At 45.7% G+C, this 20,033-nt stretch overlaps 1 protein-coding gene across 1 annotated transcript in view; it reads right to left on the reverse strand.

The window, feature by feature from the left end:
- The window catches only part of LOC147460425 (phosphopantothenate--cysteine ligase 2-like), a 64,172-nt gene extending 44,611 nt beyond the window's left edge, over nt 1–19,561 (reverse strand). The window contains exons 1-2 of the mRNA XM_086507577.1: nt 19,307–19,561; nt 19,090–19,210 (exon numbers count right to left, since the gene is read on the reverse strand). Coding sequence (XP_086363703.1) covers nt 19,090–19,210; nt 19,307–19,409 — 224 coding nt within the window. The 5' untranslated portion in view covers nt 19,410–19,561. The remainder of the gene's footprint in view (nt 1–19,089; nt 19,211–19,306) is intronic.
- Between the last annotated feature and the right edge of the window lie 472 nt (nt 19,562–20,033).

The raw sequence follows: 20,033 nt of genomic DNA on the forward strand, positions 1-20,033 counted from the left end.
AGCCAAGTCGAAGTAGGTGTCGTCCGTAGGCTGTGACTGGAGCTCTGTCTGCTGTATCTCTCATAGTAGCCTCCTCATCTAGAGTGTGTAGTGCCTCTGGGTCCTCGTGGTCATATGCCTCACACTGCTCACTGCGCGTACGAGCATTGAAGTCTCCCATAAGGAAGACTTCACCCAGTGTAGAGTACTCCATAATCTCCTCCGTGAGGCATGCGTACGGTGACTCCTGCTCAATAGGGGCGAATCTGGAGCCTGTGGGAGCAAAGTAGCAAAGGGCAATGTAGACGATCCTGTCTCGTGAGAGCTCGAGGCGAATCCACATGTATCGGGCCTGTGGGTCCCGGGAAACAATCTGTAGTCTGCTGTGAAGCCCCTGTCTAAAGAGTATGGCCACTCCTCCTGAACCGCGAGTGGTGTGCTGGCGCATACATCCCCGATGTAGAGACTCCCATTGGAATCCATGTATCCGTGGTAACCCTCTCTCTGGGCTCTCGTGTGTCTCTGTAAGTAAAATCATGTCTCGACCTCTCATCACCTCCTCAAGTCTCTCTGGGTGTGTCCATAGGTCTCCATTGCAATTCCAAACCGTGACATGAATCTCCTCGTGTGTCCCACAGGCCGTGAGTCCCTATGCGATGGTCTTGCCATCAATGATAACCCTACCATCTCGATATACTGCCTTCTTCCCTTCTTTGCGGGCTTGGTGGACTCTAGGCATGCACGCGCGGCGGTGATCTTGTTGCATCTTTGTGAGGTCATCATCAAGATAAATCGGGGGGCCTTCTAGCCCTCTCAAGATGACCCTCTTTCGGAGGAAAGAAGTTCGGGACTCCTCGGAGGCGAATTGGAGGATGAGAGCTCTCTTCTTTGGATCTTTGCCGGCTCTCCAAACTTTGGAGAAAGGGATCTCTTCTTCCTTGTATCCCACTTTCTTGCATAATGCTTTCCCATCGCTCTCGGGTGTAGACCCTTCTTCTTCTTTGATGCCGGTCACTCGCACATTGAGACGGCGAGCTTGTCGCATCTTCTCCTCTTCGATGGTTGTGTGTACGATGAGTACCTCATCTTTTTGGGCTTCCTCTCTTGCTACCTTCTTGATGTTCTTTTTGACCACTTCGACCCATCCTTCTTTGGTGGCCTCTAATTTGTCCTCAATGCTTGCGGTGAGGGCTTTGGTGATCTCCTCCTTGAGGGCTTCCTTAGCCTCCCCTTTAATCTCTCCTTCCTCAGGGGTGAGGGATGTGAGGGAAGCATGAAGGAGATCGATTTGTGCCTTCATCTCTACTTGCTCTTTCCTCCATCTCTCCCTCTCCTTCTCGTTCTCCCGTTCCCTTCTCTCCTTCTCCTCTTTGAGATTTTGGATTTCCTCTCTCATGTTCTCCTTCTCTTTGTTCCATAGCTTGATGAAGTTGGCTTTCTCCTCCTTCCATATTTCTCTCTCCATCCGCCATTCCTTCATGTCCTTCTCCAATTGTGCAAGCCTCTTATTCGTGAGCATGAAGGACGTTGTCTTCGTTGTCGGTGTCGGCGTCTTGATGATGGGGGAAGACATGGTTGTCTTCGTAGCTACCCTCTCTTCATATTGTGAAGAAGAGGGGAGAAGGGGAAGAGAACACTTGGCTTGTGTGTATGCAGGGGGCAGCGGGCAGGGGATGGGGATGGGGTGTGTGTGTTCAGTGGATGAGCTGGTTGTCTTGACGTGCAGGGAGCAGCGCACCGGGGGGGGGGGGGGGGGGGGGGGGGGGGGGGCAGCGCGCAGGAGGGAGCAGCACACAGGGGTGGGACAGCGCGCAGGGGAGGCAGCGCGCAGGAGGGAGCCACACGCAGGGAGCAGCGCGCAGGGGAGGCAGCGCGCAGGGAGAGAGAGGGGAGGCGAGGGCTGGCCACGCGCAGGGAGCAGCCCGCAGGGAGCAGCGCGCAGGGGGAGAGAGAGAGAGAGAGAGAGAGAGAGAGAGAGAGAGGATTTGTGTGCTCCCGATCAGATCCACCTCACACTGCAGGGGGTAAAGCCTGCTATCGCTGCTTGCAGTCTGTTCACACGTTAGCAAGAAAGATTGAGATCTGTCTACGCCAGAGAGAGAGAGAGAGAGTGTCATAATTGGGCCCCGGCCCCCCATACCTGGTCAATTAATCATACATATTTTATGAGTCACCTTTCCATGATTTAACGTGGATGCGAATATATTTACTTGTGCTTGTAATGAGTATCTTCCATATGTTCCAACCAATGAAAAATTGTATTTTTTTTCAGCCTCTTTTTAGCCTGCATATTTTTTAAAAATTAATCTTCTCTTTTTCATTAGCAAAAAGGGAAACCATCACTAAGGCCTCCCCCCTTTGGGACAGGCCAAAAAGCAAGCAAAGGGCAAAGAAGCCTGAGCGATCGCTACCCATGCACACACAGCAATACAATATAAAGAGTGCACGCGCGCTTTGGCAGAGCGTAACGAAAGGATTACCCTATTAAATCAATAGGGAAGCATGAGCATAGCGATCATCGCCTATTTTATATTATAACTTGGTGCAAGGCAAGCGGAACGAAAGCATTCTCCTATTTGGGTTGGGAAGCCTGAGTGTAGCGATCATCTTTGTTTTCACTTTTTCTTTAGCGCATTCTTATTGCTTTAGCTGCGTATTATTCACTAAGTAGGCAAGGTTTGATAAGTTTCTTTAGCGTAACATCCTATTCATCGTCATCGATAAAACATAATATTGATGCACCACTTCGTGAATGAATGCTTCTTCCAAACTCCTTCTAACAAGCCCACTTCTATGTAAGGTGCAGCGGACTGAATGTTGTATTTTCTCAAGATGAGTGATCCATATTTGCTCAAGGTTCCTTTTAGTTCTTATGGAAGGAAGAGCCTTCCGTTCTTTATGGAGAGTGTGTGATCACGAACAAAGTGGATGGATATTGTGCGTGCAAGTGTATGAGACTGAGAGAAAGAGAGAAGAGAGATACGACACCAGAGACGTTGTAAAACCCTCCTCCGAAGGCCCCACTCTCGTCGGCGAGAGTGGTCTACTATTGATTGCACAATCTGGTACAAATGGAATGCATGAGACTGATGCAAGTCTACGCTATGTCGGCGATGACGACGGTGATAACGAAGTCGACCTAAGGGCTGAAATCTGCAATCTTCCTACTGCTGTCCAAACACGCTATGGGCTGAATCTGCAATCTTCCTACTGCTGTCCAAGGACTCTTCGTCGGCTCACTCTGATGTGTGGGTCGTACGGTACTTGAACTTCATAAAGGTCTGCAATGCTTGCTTCTTTGGGCCGCGCCAAAAGCGACACAAAGTCTTCTATGGCTCCTTCGATGCTTCAACTTCATCTAGAGTCATGCTTCTTTCTTCTTCAAGAATCTCCATGGCTGAAAATTCCTGAAACCATTTCCAACACAAAACCATGAATATACCCATTCCATGTAAAGTGAGTGGAAAAAATCTTGTCTTCTCTAAAGACTGTGCATGCAATGTAGATGAACCAAGAGACGGAGTGACAAACCGTTCATTAAACACATGCAAACAATGAGATCGAATCTTTCTCTTTTGATCTAGAGCAATCAACTCTGGCAATTGACAAAGGAAATGCCCATGCTTGGTGCTCATACTTTCATGTGCTCGTTCTACGAATGTGTCATGCCAAGGAAGAGACATGGAATGTGACTTCCTTACATACATACTTTTCAGCTTTTCATGAGAAATCCGCATAAATTCGTGCTCATCCATGAGAGAAACGTGCTCAACATACAATATGTCATGCCTAGGAAAAGGGAACATAAAGATGCTGACTAAAATACAGGAAACGACCACGAATGAAACACTCGAACAATGCGTGCGTACTAATCATGCGAACACAGAATACTTCTTGTGAGGGTTCTTTGGACCTAGGCTCGAGAGCCAAGATCGATCCTTCGTGATTGATCAAATCTGCAACGAGATTAGCTTCGCTAGAAAAAGCATCAACTAACACATCATCCTTGTGAACAATCACAACTTCTTCATACAACTAGTTCATCATGCTTGTGAGAAATCACATCTTGATCGTGCAAATCATCATGCTCGTGAAAAATCACATCTTGATCATGCAAATCATCATGCTTGTCTTTATCATCCAAATCATCATGTTGATCATTGTCAATCAAATCATCATGCTGATGACAATCATGCAAATCCTGTATGTCATGCTTTGGAGAAAAAGAGTCTCCTTCTTATGAATCCATTCAATCTTGTCCTGCATATTAGCAATGAGAGATGGAGAATAAACAATGTCCTCTCCATGAATGACAATGGGAGAATCACTTTTGGCATCGAGATTAAAAGTGTTAGTCTCCCAATCAATGAGAGGGTTAGCATCACGAAACCATCAAATGCCCAAAATCATATCACATCCTGAGAGAGGAGAGACAATAAATCTTCTAGTAAAGGCAGCTTTTTGAATTGCAAACAACACATCAAGGCACTCCTCCGTGATGAGAGCGTCCATACCGGGAACAAAGCCAAAGACCTCGATAGGAGATTTCTGACTAACTTCTAAGCGAGCTCTCTCAACAAGAGGGATTGATTACATCATGCATACTACCTGGGTTAAACAATATGACAAAACGTTGCCCCATCATATGACCATAACATTTAATGAGAGAATCATCAATGGGAGAGTCATAAGAAACTTGGGGCACACTCGTGTTATCATTGACTGCATTGACAGAGGAAGTGGGTTCTGTGGATTCTTTAGATTTATTAGAGTCAAGCTTAAGACATGTTCTTTTTATGTGACCCTTAATGTGACAATGAAAACAACGACCTTCCTTAGAATAAGTGCTTTGCTCTTCCGACGTGATATATCCTCCTACAATTCCTTGTGCTACCTTTTCATCTAGAGTAAGCTTAGGTTTAGCAATTGTGTTAGCCTTACCCTTAGATTCATTGGAAGAATTCTTTTCTGAGAGACTATTGGAAGATTGGTTAGAAGAGTTACCATTCTTACCGTTCTGAGGGTTCTGAGAAGTCTGCGAGATACTTATGGAAGTCTTGTTCTCCTTAGGCTTTCCCTTGTTGTGCTTCATCTCCTGTGCAAGAGCAATCGCTACCACCTTTTTGAAATCGATTGGGTCCAAGACTTCTACATCAAACTTGATATAGTCGTCTAACCCAAAAAGAAATGCCTCTTTGCGTTCATCATCCGACTTACGTAATTGGGTACCTAGCTGCAAAACACGATTAGAAAAAGACATAACCGGCATACCATTTTGCTTGAGAGCGCGCCAATCGTCCTTCAATCGTGCGAGGTACTGAGGTGGCATAAACCGCGCCTTGAGCTTGTCTTGGAAATCAATCCAATTGAAGGAAAGGGACGTGAGTTCGTCGGCTTCCTCTAGGTGCGCGGCTAACTGTGCCTCTTGCCATGGGTGGTACCAATTAATGGCATCACCAGTAAGGTACATAGCTGCCGTCAAAACTTTGTTATTTCCTGTCTTCTTAGTTGTCGCAAAATAAGCATTAAATTGATGCAACCAAGAATGAATAACCGTAGCATCCATCTCACCATCATACTTACTGAAAGTCAACTTCTCTGTGACTGGATGGTTGGAATCCGCATCGTGGCTTGCGCCACTTGAGGAACTCCCACGATCTTTGGCTGGTTCGGATTTCGAGACAAGTACTTGTCGAATCAACTCTTGAGTGCGTAGTTCTCTTTGAGCCTCTCGCTCGATCTCCAAGGCCGCGCTTCGTGTTGCCGCTTCCTCCTTTCTTTGTTCTTTTCGTTCTTTTCGTTCATTGCGCTCGCGTTCTAAAGCAATGCGATTTGCTTCTTGTTGTGCGGCAATTCTTTCGTTTCTTTCGACACGCTCGCGGTCCTGAGCAATGCGATTTGCTTCTTGTTGTGCGGCAATTCTTTCGTTTCTTTCGTCGTGTTCGCGGTCCTTAGCTTCCTGTTGTTCTGCTTTGCTTGATAGTTGTGCCAACGCAACTCGAATCAGTTCTTGTTGTTGAGCCATCGTGTCCAACATCGACTTGACCATCGCCTCCATAGAAGTTGGTCCGACTCGTGGCGTAGATGGCGAAGGGGGAGGGTCGAAAAAATCTCTTGGTAGGGAGAACTCTTCGTCGCCTCTCTCATGCTCATCACCTGTATGCGAAGTATCCATTCCGCTTCGGGTGACGACCATGCACTATGATCTTTGGTTCTTAAGTTCACGAGGAACTTGGGTCCTTGAGGGTCTTGAGATTCTTGAGGTTTTCTTTTGCTTGTAAATCGTGATTGAGCAGGATCTTCTCTTCACCCGAGTTCTACTCTTTTCCGCGGCAGCACCCCTTGGCGGCCTTGCGCTCACACCAAGGTTGCTATTTCCCACCTCACGTCGATTGGCCAGCCGTTTAAAGTGCACGGTCCGCTCTCAATGAGTGAAAAGAGACACAAGGGGAGGCTAGACAAGCCCTTCTTTCTTGGGATTCCTGTCACTCTTCAAAAAACACGATTAGGAATCGACACGCCCAAGCGAACTTGGGTTCGTATGACCCCAACCAGCAAAAAAAAACTCTTGTGATTCTTGTGGTTCTTTCCTTGAGTGATACAGAACACTGCCAAAGCTCTGATACCAATGTTAGGTGCAGCGGAATGAATGTTGTATTTTCTCAAGATGAGTGATCCATATTTGCTCAAGGTTCCTTTTAGTTCTTATGGAAGGGAGAGCCTTCCGTTCTTTATGGAGAGTGCTATGATCACGAACAAAGTGGATGGATATTGTGCGTGCAAGTGTAGAGACTAAGAGAAAGAGAGAAGAGAGATACAACACCAAAGACGTTGTAAAACCCTCCTCCAAAGGCCCCACTCTCGTCGGCGAGAGTGGTCTACTATTGATTGCACAATCTGGTACAAATGGAATGCATGAGTGTCACGTGACACATCCAACCCTATGTGTCCGTGGACAAGCTACAGCATGATCAGGGTTCAATCAATCCAATCAAGTCTAGATTAGAAGTGATCTGGCACTTTTGTGAGTCTATTCGTAGAACGTGCATGCCCAGTCACTTGGTAGAGATGCATATCCTCTGGTTGCACACAATCAGTATTCCCTTCAGAATCCATCAGATTCAGTCAGGGAAATTTTCCAATGCATTTAGCCTATTTTTCCTATTTTTGACATTTTTCACTTATTATTTTTAAGTGACTTTCCAACAAAAGTAGGTAGGGCAATTTTGCTAAGTTTGTATATAAGCAAACCCAAGTTAGCGCTAAATGGTAGAAGAGGCAGCAGGAGCTTCTCGCTCAACGGGCATTCTTCTCAGCAAGAACCCCCAAGCACCATCAACCCTAGCGTTTTTGGACATCTTCAGCATCTCTTTACCCCTAGAATTTTTGGACATCCTCAGCACCTCCCCATCCCTGGCGTTTTTCAGCCTTTCCTGATCGCCACAGACACTCAACCCTAGCGTTTTGGTCTTCACCAACAGTCCCAGATTGCCTGGCGTTTTCAATCTTCCCATGATCGCCAGCAGTCCTCAGAACCCCAGCGTTTTCATCAACAATACCAGATCTGCTAGCGTTTTTCATTTTCAGCCATTGTTGCAGCAGATGAGCAGTGTTTTCAGCAATTAAGATTAGCAGCAGATTCAGCCCTAGTCGGTTGCAGAAGATCCCCATTTTCAGCCCTCGAAAACGCAGCCAAAACAGTCATTTTCAGCCACCCAAAACAGCCCAAGATTAGCGGATTTTCAGCAGATAGAAGACCACAGATTTCAGCCCTAAAGTCGTCGTCGTCATCCCCGTCCTCGTCACCGGCATAGTCCCAGGTTGCATCAGTCCATTGCATCATCATTGTACCACTTTGTGCAATCAATAAGTAACCCACTCTCGCCGACGAGAGTAGGGCCTTCGGAGGAGGGTTTTACGTCTCTGGTGTCGTATGTCTCTTCTCTCTATCTCTTAGTCTCATACACTTGCACGCACAGTGTCTTGTGATCATAGCACTTTCCATTAAGAACGGAAGGCTCTCCCTCCATAAGAACTAAAAGGAACCTTGAGCACTGTTCGGAGCACTCATCTTGAGCAAAGCGCAAACAATCATTCCGCTGCACCTAACAATGAGACTGATGCAAGTCTAGGCTATGTCGACGATGACGACGGTGATAACGAAGTCGACCTAAGGGCTGAAATCTGCAATCTTCCTACTGCTGTTCAAAAACGCTATGGGCTGAAATCTGCGACTGAGCCAAAAACGCTGATTTTGGGGCCGTTTTCTGTGTGTCTTTGTCGCTGAAAATCTGCAGGTTTAGGGCTGAAAACTGAGGTTCTTCAAGGCTGAAAACTGATGGTCTTACCGAGGCTGAATCTGCTACTCTTCGAGGCTGAAACTGGCAGGTCTTCTACTGCTTGGGATCACCAAGGCTGGGATCTGCAAGGCTGGGCTGATCATTCAAAAACGCCAGGGCTGACGTTCTCAAAAACGCTACGCAGACTGGATCTGCAAAAACGCTAGGGAAGCTGTGAATTCTTATGGCGATGAAGGCTGATGCAAAACGCTGATGTCTGAACTTGCTGGCGATGGGTAGATCTTGAAAATGCTAGAGGATGGCTGATGCAGAAAACACTAGCATGGGGGTTCTTGCTTGGAGGGAGAAACCGCAAAGGTTTTGTTGAGAAGTTGCCTGCTGAGCTTGGCTCCTGTTGCCTCTTCTGCCAAATAGTGCTAGCTTTGGTTTGCTTATATATTTTCTTACCCAAATTGCCCTACCTACTTTTGTTGGAAAGTCACTTAAATTAATTAGTGAAAAACGTCAAAAATAGGGAAAATAGGCTAAATGCACTGGAAAATTCCCCTGATGGATTCTGATGGGAATACTAATGATCATGCTGTGTGCAACCAGAGGATATGCATCTATACTAAGTGACTAGGCATGCACGGTCTACGAATAGACTCACAAAAAGTGCCAGATCACTTCTAATCTAGACTGACTGGACTGAACTGAACCCTGGTCATGCTGTAGCTTGTCCACGGACACATAGGGTTGGATGTGTCACATGACATTCTGAAAGTTGAAATCTCCTCACCCCGGGCCGGGGGCTACAAAGTCACTCCGGCTGCAGGGTTGAAACTCCCGGGTTACATGGGCACGCTGCAAAGAATGCAGGATCGTCAGAACGAGGATGCCTCATCCATGATCTACCGGATGGATTCGATATGGACCCTAAGAGTAGTTTATCTGTTGTGCAGATGTCGGCAACGCGCATAGGCCCGGATACCCATGTATCCATCGTATACTATAAAACCAAACCCTACGATCTGTCTATCTATCACAGATTACCCTGTCGAGTGCCTTCTGTCTCGCTAGCATTCCACTCGTAGCAGGCGGGAGATAGGTCGTCGTTAGGGAGGTCGAGCTAGTCAGGTAGGTTAGGGTTCTTAATTCCTCTGCTTTGGGATCGTGCCCGTGAGCTTGTTCCGACATCGAGGCTTCCTTTTCAACTTGATCTTGGAAGGCCAGGGATGTAGTATGGCACGATATCGTTGTAGAGATGCTAAGGTTGCATCTCTGCTTTGCTTTGCTCTGCTCTGCTCTGTAAGTTAGTTGAGTTAAGTTTGGAATTGTTGAGCTAAACCCAAACTCTTCTCGTGGTAAGCATCGATCTTAAGCCATACTTTGTGCATCGATCACCTAAAGATGCTTGAAAAAGGCTAAATGCAAGCTTTTATTACCTTTTCCGCTTGCTTGGCAAGCATTATGTGGGCCCTTTATTGCTGCTGCAGTTTGTGAGGGTAGGCGGCAAAAAACTTGTTTCGGAATCACTAAACTAATTCGTGACTGGTGTCGGGATCAGGCAATTTGCTTGCAAAAAAGTTATGAATACGTATTACGAAGAAACTAGTGAGAGTAACTACATCAACGCACTACCTGCGTAGCAAAACGCAACCTTACATCATGAATAATGCGAAAATCTGGGCCAGAATCAGAAAGGAATATCATGCACTTCAAGATCTAGATAACAACCAATTTGAGATGCTTGCGTACAAAGCGAAAACCCATTCGAACAATATTGGTGCAAGGCAAGCGCCTGTTGGAGCCAATAGACCCGGCGAGAGCAAATGTATTCTTAGCCTCTTTGGAATTACCCGAAGGTTGGGGCGATTATCTGCTTTATTTAACCGCTCCTCTCGTTCAAGGAATACCGACTGTCGACTTGATCTCTCAGGTTACCTGTGACCCGAGCCTGGTTTTATTGATAAAACTGCTAATTGCATATGGCACATTGCCATAGAAGAAGAAGAGGGAGAGAATATTGTTGCGAATAATGCTTACCTATGGTTTATCAGTTCGCAGATGCAAAACCTGTTTAACATTCTCAAACTGATGTCGTCGCTAAGAAACGGGGGACCCCGGCTCTTTCCGCGACTGCTTGCTTGCATTAACAATCCATCTCTTATTAAACGAAATGAATACCATTCGAATAAGCTACAACTATTCTTTCGCTCCGCCTATTATAGCTTTGCTTGATGCCTCTTTTTTAACCACTATATTATGGGATAGGTTTTGACCGAGTCCTTTTGATTGATAAAGAAATCTTATAGCGTGGCTGTCTGCCGCAGTGCAGTGTATTTCATGAATTTTAGGTAGGGAGAGGGGACCTAGTCTTCCCCGGGGGTCTAGTCTTCCTTGACCCCCCCACACCAATAGCTTAATCGGGTAGAGTGCATGGCTTCAAACCAGGTGGTTAGGGGTTCGAGTCCTTTTCAGTGCTAATGCCTCCACCCATTTATGGCTTTATTTCATTTCGAAACGAGAAAAAAACGAATAACAGGGATGGGGGCTTAATGAATTCCATCGCACCGGGGCCCCTTGTTCGAGGTGTTGCCACGAATCTGGTTGATTATATCATTTTCTGCCCATTCGCTCCCCTAGCTTCTGTCCTTTTCCCACTCTTCGGACATATTCACCCCGTGTGGGCAACCCTTTGGATCGGACAAAGCACTAATCAATGGTTTTTGGGCTTTCTTTCGCGGCTTCATTTCGGTTTTATATCGTCGGGGTCCTGTGCAGGGCAGGCAACATCATTTCCCTTCTTTCCTTGCCACAATACAAACGGCATTGCGGAGAGATCCTTTATTACATATTATAATAAACACTACAAAGGTAGCGATAAAGGATAGAAAACGTGAAGGTGGAGTGGGAACGGAAGGACGCGCGCTGAATAATTGCTACCTCCCCTCCCACGCAGGGGAACGAAAAAAGGTTAATCACCTGTCCAAAAGCTGTAAAAACGGTAACGATCATTAATAAAGGAATAACCACTCTGAGACACCGAATGAATTCTCTGGGACTGGTATAGCTCCCGAGGAACTCCTCCAGAATTGGTTGTGCTAGACATAGAGAAACCCCTGAGTTCAGCATCCGACACGAATCTTGATTAGAGACCCTATGCTTTTATGGGAACGGTGATAGCGATGGCAATATATTTTGTTTGCACAAAGAATTAAACCCCGAAAAGGAGGCGAGTCTGCCCCGTCCCCCTTGTTCTTCATCACATTGATGAAATAAATTAAAAAGTAGTAAAGTCTGGATACTATTAGGATCCCAAAAACGCGCCCGAGCAAGATAACACTAGAGCGTCACTCTTATCTAAGTTGCTGCCTTTCACTACTCATACATTAGCAACCTCTCCTTTCCTAAGAAGCCGTGCAATAGCCTAACAGAGGCACCAGAGTATGATGCTTGATCTTTTCAATGCAATGGTTTCCATCTATCTCTACCACTATTGCCCTAATCCCCAACGAGGTTCTTGTAATAAATAGATAGCGCAGTTATGTAAGTTCAAATGCCTAGCTACTCTGGGATGACGCCGCTAAGCTTCATAAAATTATAGTTAATATTCAATGTGATGAGGTTAAGTTAAACTGTTTAACCGAGGGAAATAAATAACTAGAAGCAACACAATTCTTTAAATAAAGCATAGTAACAGGGAACACCCTTTTTCGGGCTTCCCGTCTCCACTTGCCGTCCCGTCCTCTTTTTTACACAAAATCCATTTGAGCCCCGTCCCCCGTTTTCCGTCCCGAAATGCGTTAATTGTGACTATGAAATGAGGACCACGAAAGGAAGGCGGGATAGTTATAGCACAGATTACGGGCAAGCACGAGTGAGACACAGAAATTCACCTATTTGCTCTCTATCTTCACCGCAAAGCAGTCTTTTAATAGTATTAGTCTAGTTTAGATGTGATGTTGCATTCAGGCTCTGACTATCAATGTGGTAGTAATATATACAAAAAGAATATCAACACGCGAGCCACTCGATATCAACGTCGCAACATACAAGATCACGCCACTCCGCAACCTATAGAGAGCTTGAGGAGGCCGCCAAGGGATGGCTTTTGCGTAGAGGCCATCATAGGCTCTGGAGGCTTCGGCAAAGTGCCACCTTGACTGATAAAACTTCGCGGTCAAGAAGTTCTGCCATCATATCAATGATAGGGGTGAGCTTAGAGATTTCAGGGCAAAACCGGAAACATTAGGGAAGATCAAGCATCCCAACCTTGTCTCGTTGTTGGGTTACAACTTACTGCAAGACAGCAAATGATAGGTTGCTCATCTATGAATATATGGAAAATGGCAACTTAAACAGGTGGCTTCATGGCAACAATAGGAAGCAAGATCATCCCAATAAGCAAGCCGCTGCCGCAATGGGGCTTAGTCAGGAGAGTCAGAAAAGGATCGCTACGGGCACACCCAAAGGTTTATTATTCAACCATAATGATTGTCGTCCAAACATCCTACATCGAGACCTCAAGACAGTGAATGTGCCTCTTGACGAGGCGCTAGAGGCTCACATCGCCGACTTCGAGATGGCGCAGTTACTAAGTGCATGTGACACATATCTTTTTGTGTTGTGCTTTGAGCGCAAGGGACACCTGGATATGTGCCGGTACTACCAGAGTCCCAAATGCACAGGAAAAGGCGATGTGCACAGCTTCAGCGTGGTTGGTGTTTTTAGAGCTAATGACAAAAAGGCAGCCAACATGGTCGTCGGGAGAGACCGACAAACTATTGAATGATAGCTCTTGTAACCCCTCATATACTATATGACCTCCGGCTCGCCTAGCCGCGATAAGCTCATGTTAGGTGCAACGGAATGATTGTTTGTGCTTTGCTCAAGATGAGTGCTCCGAACTGTGCTCAAGGTTCCTTTCGTTCTTATGGAAGGGAGAGCCTTCCGTTCTTAATGAGAGAATGCTATGATCACAAACAAAGTGAATGGACACTGTGCGTGCAAGTGTATGAGACTGAGAGATAGAGAGAGAAGAGAGATACGACACCAGAGACGTAAAACCCTCCAACGAAGGCCCCACTCTCGTCGCGGGTGGTCTACTTTTGATTGCACAAAGTGGTACAATGCGTATGCAATGGACTGATGCAACCTGGGACTATGCTGGTGACGACGACGGTGATGATGACAGCGACTTGATGGCTAAAATCTGTGGTCTTTTAACTGCTGAATTTCGGGACTGTTTCGGTGGCTGAAATTGACTGTTTTGGCTGCGTTTTTATGGGCTGAAAATGAGGTTCTTCTCCAACCAATCTGGGGCTTATCTGCTGCTATTCCATAGGGCTGAAAACGTTGTGGTTCTGATGCGACATTGGCTGAAAACCAAAACGCTGGCTGATTGCTGAAGTTGCTGATGAGAATCAAAAACGCTAATGGGCTGAAAATCAAAACGCTAGCAAAGCTGATGAATCTGCTGGCGATGGCAGGAATCTGCAAACGCTAGGGTGCTGGTGGTGTGGACGATCCAAGCAATGCTGAAAACGCCTAATCTTGGAGGTAGGCGAGGATGGGATCTCCAAAAACGCCAAGGGGTCTTGATGGTCCTTGATGGGTTCTGTTGAGAAGTTGCCTATTGAGCGGGAAGCTCCTGCTGCCTCTTCTGCCATTTAGTGCTAACTTAGGTTTGCTTATATATTAACTTAGAAAAATTGCCCTACCTACTTTTGTTGGAAAGTCGCTTAAAAATAATAAGTGAAAAATGTCAAAAATAGGAAAAATAGGCTAAATTTACTGGAAAAATCCCTTAACTGATTCTAATGGATTCTGATGGGAATACTGATAATCATGCTGTGTGCAACCAGAGGATATGCATCTACACTAAGTGACTGGGCATGCACGGTCTACGAATAGACTCACAAAAAGTGTCAGATCACCTCTAAATCTAGACTGACTTGACTGACTGAACCCTGATCATGCTGTAGCTTGTCCACGGACACATAGGGTTGGATGTGTAATGTGACATCCCCTCCTTTTCAAAGTGAGGTACTAGTACCGAACTGAATGGCGTCGAGGGAGATCGCCAATAGCATCCGGAATCCTGGAAGGGACTCTTCGCCGGCCCACTCTGATATATGGGTCGTGCGGTACTTGAACTTCATAAAGGTCTGCAACGCTTGCTTCTTTGGGCCGCGCCGAAAGCGACACAGTCTTTTGTGGCTCCTTCAATGCTTCCACTTCGTCTAGAGTCATGCTTCTTTCTTCTTCAAGAATCTCCATGGCTGAAAATTCCTGAAATTGCTTCCAACACAAAACCATGAGCATACCCATTCCATGTAAAAATCTTCTCTTCGCTAAAGACTGTGTATGCAATGTAGATGAACATAGAGATGGAATGACAACCCATTCATCAAACACATGCAAACAATGAGATTGAATCTTTTCTGTTTGATCGAAATCAGTCAATTGTGGCAAATCACAATGGAAATGCCCATGCTTGGTGCTCATACAATCATGTGCTCGTTCAGAAACTGTGTCATGCCAAGGAAGAGACATGGAATGTGACTTCCTTACATACAAACTTTTCAGCTTTTCATGAACAATCCGCATACATTCGTGCTCATCCACGAGAGAAACGTGCTCAACATACAATGTCATGCCTAGGAAAAGGGATCACATAACGATGCTGACTAAAATACAGGAAACGATCACGAATGAAACACTCGAACAATGCGTGCGTATCAATCATGCGAACACATAATACTCCCTGTAAGGGTTCTTTGGACCTAGGCTCGAGAGCCAAGATCAGTTCTTCCTGAATGATCGAATCGTCCTGTGGGGGTTCTTTGGACCTTGACTCGAAAGCCAAGATCGGTTCTTCGTGATTGGTCGAATCTGCAACGAGGTTAGCTTCGCTAGAAAAAGAATCTACTAACTCATCCTCTTGGTGAACAATCACATCTTCATGCAACTCATCATGCTTGTGAGAAAGCACATCTTGGTCATGCAAATCATCATGCCTGTGAGAAATCACATCTTGATCATGCAAATCATCATGCTTGTCAGTGTCATCCAAATCATCATGCTTATCATTGTCAATCAAATCATCATGCTTCTCACAATCATGCAAATCCTGTGTGTCATGCTTTGGAGAAGAAGAGAATGAGAGAGTCCTTTTCCCGAATCTCTTCGATCGATGTCTGCACATTAGAGAATAGTAGGTCAAACTCTTACATGCGTTGATCTATCTTCACTTCACGCTCTGACCGTCTTTCTTTGCGCTCACGAGCCAATTCGGCTAGTCTTTCTGTGGACTCGCGATCCAATGCTGTGTTTCTTTCTGTGGGCGCCAAGCGTGCTTGCTCGCACTCACGCTCTATGGCTGCCATTCTTTCTTCGTGCCACACTTCTCGTTGTCTACCTTTCTGCGGGCGCACCCCTTGACGGCCTTGCGCTCACACCAAGGTTGCTTTTTCCCACCTCACGTCGATTGGCCGGCCGCTAAGTGCACGGTCCGCTCTCAATGAGTGAAAAGAGACACAAGGGGAGGCTGGACAAGCCCTTCTTTCTTGGGATTCCTGTCACTCTTCAACAAAACACGATTAGGAATCGAGACGCCCAAGCGAACTTGGGTTCGTGCGACCCCAACAAGCAACAAAAAAAAAAATCTTGTGATTCTTGTGGTTCTTTCCTTGAGTGATACAGAACACTGCCAAAGCTCTGATACCAATGTTAGGTGCAGCGGAATGATTGTTTGTGCTTTGCTCAAGATGAGTGCTCCGAACTGTGCTCAAGGTTCCTTTTGTTCTTATGGAAGGGAGAGCCTTCCGTTCTTAATGAGAGAATGCTATGATCACAAACAAAGTGAATGGACACTGTGCGTGCAAGTGTATGAGACTGAGAGATAGAGAGAGAAGAGAGATACAACACCAGAGACGTAAAACCCTCCTCCGAAGGCCCCACTCTCGTCGGCGAGAGTGGTCTACTTTTGATTGCACAAAGTGGTACAATGCGTATGCAATGGACTGATGCAACCTGGGACTATGCCGGTGACGACAACGATGATGACGACAACGACTTGATGGCTAAAATTTGTGGTCTTCTAACTGCTGAATTTCGGACTGTTTTGGTGGCTGAAATTGATTGTTTAGGCTGTGTTTTTATGGGCTGAAAATGAGGTTCTTCTGCAACCAATCTGGGGCTGATTTGCTGCTATTCCATAGGGCTGAAAACGTTGTGGTTCTGACGCGACATTGGCTGAAAACCAAAACGTTGGCTGATTGCTGAAGTTGCTGATGAGAATCAAAAACGCTAATGGGCTGAAAATCAAAACGCTAGCAAAGCTAATGAATCTGTTGGCGATGGCAGGAATCTGCAAACGCTAGGGTGCTGGTGGTGTGGACGATCCAGGCAATGCTGAAAATGCCATATCTTGGAGGTAGGCGAGGATGGGATCTCCAGAAACGCCAAGGGGTCTTGAGGTTCCTTGATGGGTTCTGTTGAGAAGTTGCCTGTTGAGCGGGAAGCTCCTGCTGCCTCTTCTGCCATTTAGTGCTAACTTGGGTTTGCTTATATATTAACTTAGCAAAATTGCCCTACCTACTTTTGTTGAAAAGTCACGTAAAAATAATAAGTGAAAAATGTCAAAAATAGGAAAAATATGCTAAATGCACTGGAAAAATCCCTTAGCTGATTCTAATGGATTCTGATGGGAATACTGATGATCATGCGTGTGCAACCAGAGGATATGTATCTACACTAAGTGACTGGGCATGCACGATCTACGATTAGACTCACAAAAAGTGTCAGATCACCTCTAAATCTAGACTGACTTGACTGAACTGAACCCTGATTATGCTGTAGCTTGTCCACGGACACATAGGGTTGGATGTGTCACGTGACAGCTCAACTCAGATAAGCCTGACTCGGATAAGCACGATAAGCTTAACTCAGATAAGCCAGACAGTGGCTTGACCCTGACCAACACCACCTAACAAGAAAAGAAGGCACGGTAAGGTTTAAGGTTGCGTTTTGCTCGCAGGACTTGTGGTTGCCGTGAAAGGGATAGCGGGTGACGAAATTCAGAAGGACGGAAAGCAAATAAAACGAATCCTTCATCTACTCAAGCTACTTCAAATTTACTTAAAGCACCGCATCTTCATCTACTAAAGGTACTTTACCTGAAGCACCTGCATCTTCACCCATGACTTCATCCACTAAAGGTACTTCGCTCGAAGTAACAATACCTTTCATCCACTAAAGCTAGTTCACTCGAAGTACCTGTTCCAGACTCAAAGAATGTACCGTCGAAATCGCGTGCAAGCTTCCTCTCTTTGGTTATATCGACAGAAACTGCAGAGAAAAGACACTTACTTGAAGAATTAGCCGCAGCTCATCGGAGAGAGCTCCTAATAATGGAGGAAATCCGCGGGATTTCTTGCGCGCGCTAAAATTGAGTCTACTAAAGGCCAATTTCTCCCCTCCCGCAAACCACCTAACCTATAGGTTAGATGATCTATCTCGAAAGATAGAGAAACCTAGTAGAGTAGTTCTAGTCCTGCCCTGAGCATTCCACTTTCACGAGAACTGTTATGGTAGCTTCGTAGAGTGGGTTCAATGATTCATCATCAGATTGTTCACAGAAATCGACGATCGACATTAAAAAGTATCCCACCCGGGTTCGGTTCATCCAGTCGCTATTTTCTTTTAATGGCAGAGGCAGATCAGGCTCAGTATGACAGGGAGTGAATTTGTAATCTTGGAGAAGGGAAGGGTTTGATTGCGTGCTTGACAAGGCTTTCGCACAACAACTTCTCTGGCGCTCTCTCCTCCATTGCGGCGCCCTTTCTTTCATGGCTTAACGTTTCAAACAACAGCCTTTCAGGCAACCTCCCGATGGGTATCGGCCAATGCAAGACACTTAAACATCTTAACATTTCCTTTAATCAAGGAACTGGCAAAATACCTCTTAAAGCCTTCTTATTATCTATCTTGAATCTCACAATTGTCATAGCTAGTAGTTGCTCAGACCTAACTCAAGTTAGCTCAAAAATTTCCGAGGTCATTCAGAGAGACATTCAAGGGACAATCAGTTTGCTCTTTTTTTTGTTAAGGAGTTGGCTTCTCCTTTTGGCTCTTTTGTTAAGGAGTTGGCTTCTCCTTTTGTCCAGATCGGAACTCTTGATATTCCGGCGTAGTAAAATTAGCCATCACACCCAAACTGCACTGATCTTCAAGGGGTGTCTTGATGCACTAAAATTACATACCCAGGCAATCTCATCCAATTAGAAATATTCAGTGGTTGGCACATCACAATGCAACACAGATGCTCACCTATGCATGTTACAAGACATAGAAACATAACGCAACTGATGAACACTCCCCCCGCAAATAACCATCCAGGTCCGAGCCATGAGCTGTTCAACAACTCCCTCATCACTCCTCTCGCACATTGAGCTCATGTGCACATAACACCCAAGCATCATAAAACCCCACCAATCATCATGAACAAGAATCTAAGGGTCTCCTTAAAGCAAACTTTAACAATCATTTCGAATAGTTACATCAATCTTTAAACGCACATGGAAACTCCTCAACTGATGATCTTTGCATCAATGTAGTGGGCACATGACCAATTCAACAAAGACAAAGCTGGCCTATGATCCCATTATGTGCATTCATGTGACTCCTCTCCCCTGACTGGCTGCCATCATGTGTAGCATTTTGGGGAGGAGGGGGGATATGCATCTTTTAACTTGAATAGGCACGTACAAGTTTATAACGCCTTTCATAGTGAAGGGTATAGTCAAAGGAAGACATGGAAGATTACTCTGTGGATGCAGCTCCACGATTTCCTGAGCTGAAGTTGTCGATGAAACGGACACAACGGCGTTCTAACGGAACTGTGGTTCCTCCAGATGTTACACATGCAAGACGACTGTGTTGCACATCTGCATGGAAAGAATTACTGAGAGAAGAGTGCAATGCATATACACTCCACAAGAGAAGAAACTACAGATACACCTCCAAGATCGATAACATCTTACAATGCTGATGAAAAAACGTCTCCACTGTTTGTTTGATGGCGTCCTCATCCTTGAGGATTGGCGCAGTTTCAAAGAAAGCTTCCACAGCACAGCCTGCTGCCATGACGATGCCAGAAGCAGCTCTCTCTCTCTCTCTCTCTCTCTCTCTCTCTCTCAGCTGCTTTGGTCAGTCGTCTAGCTCGTAGAGGACTTTAAACAGCAGAAACGTGGGACGATGAGAAAACCGCTAATTCAAACACAGCTTATTAGTAGCGCACCTTAGGCCTAGTAGCACGTGATGGGTAGGATTTAATGTATTCTTCTTTCATTTGAAAACCCAAGTGGAAGGGAAATTGAAAGCAAAGATATCTTGCTATTAGATTGACTCAATGAATTCGAGAATCTCTCTCTCTCTCTCTCTCTCTCTCTCTCTCTCTCTCTCTAAGCCAAAGGCCATTGTCGAATGCGCATGCAGGGAGAGCTGAGGGGGAGGGTCGCTTGTGCCCGAATGCGTACTCAGGTCGTCGCTCATGTAGGCCACCCAAGGGCTCATGTTCCCTATGTCTCGACTCCACCTTGTGTCTCGCATCTCTCGTCATCGCGTTTCTTGAGGGCCTTTGATGTTGCCATGTTAGTGGCAAGAGCAAAGCAAGTGTAATGTGTCTAGCCCTATGTGCAAACCTAATTTCATCTATGTACCAAAGCAGCAGTGGAGTGGACTGAAGCGCTGGTGGTTGTTGGTTTCCTG

Source organism: Adiantum capillus-veneris, chromosome 3 (genome assembly GCF_014529385.1).
Source record: "Adiantum capillus-veneris isolate H3 chromosome 3, ASM1452938v2, whole genome shotgun sequence".
Classification (NCBI taxonomy): Eukaryota; Viridiplantae; Streptophyta; class Polypodiopsida; order Polypodiales; family Pteridaceae; genus Adiantum; species Adiantum capillus-veneris.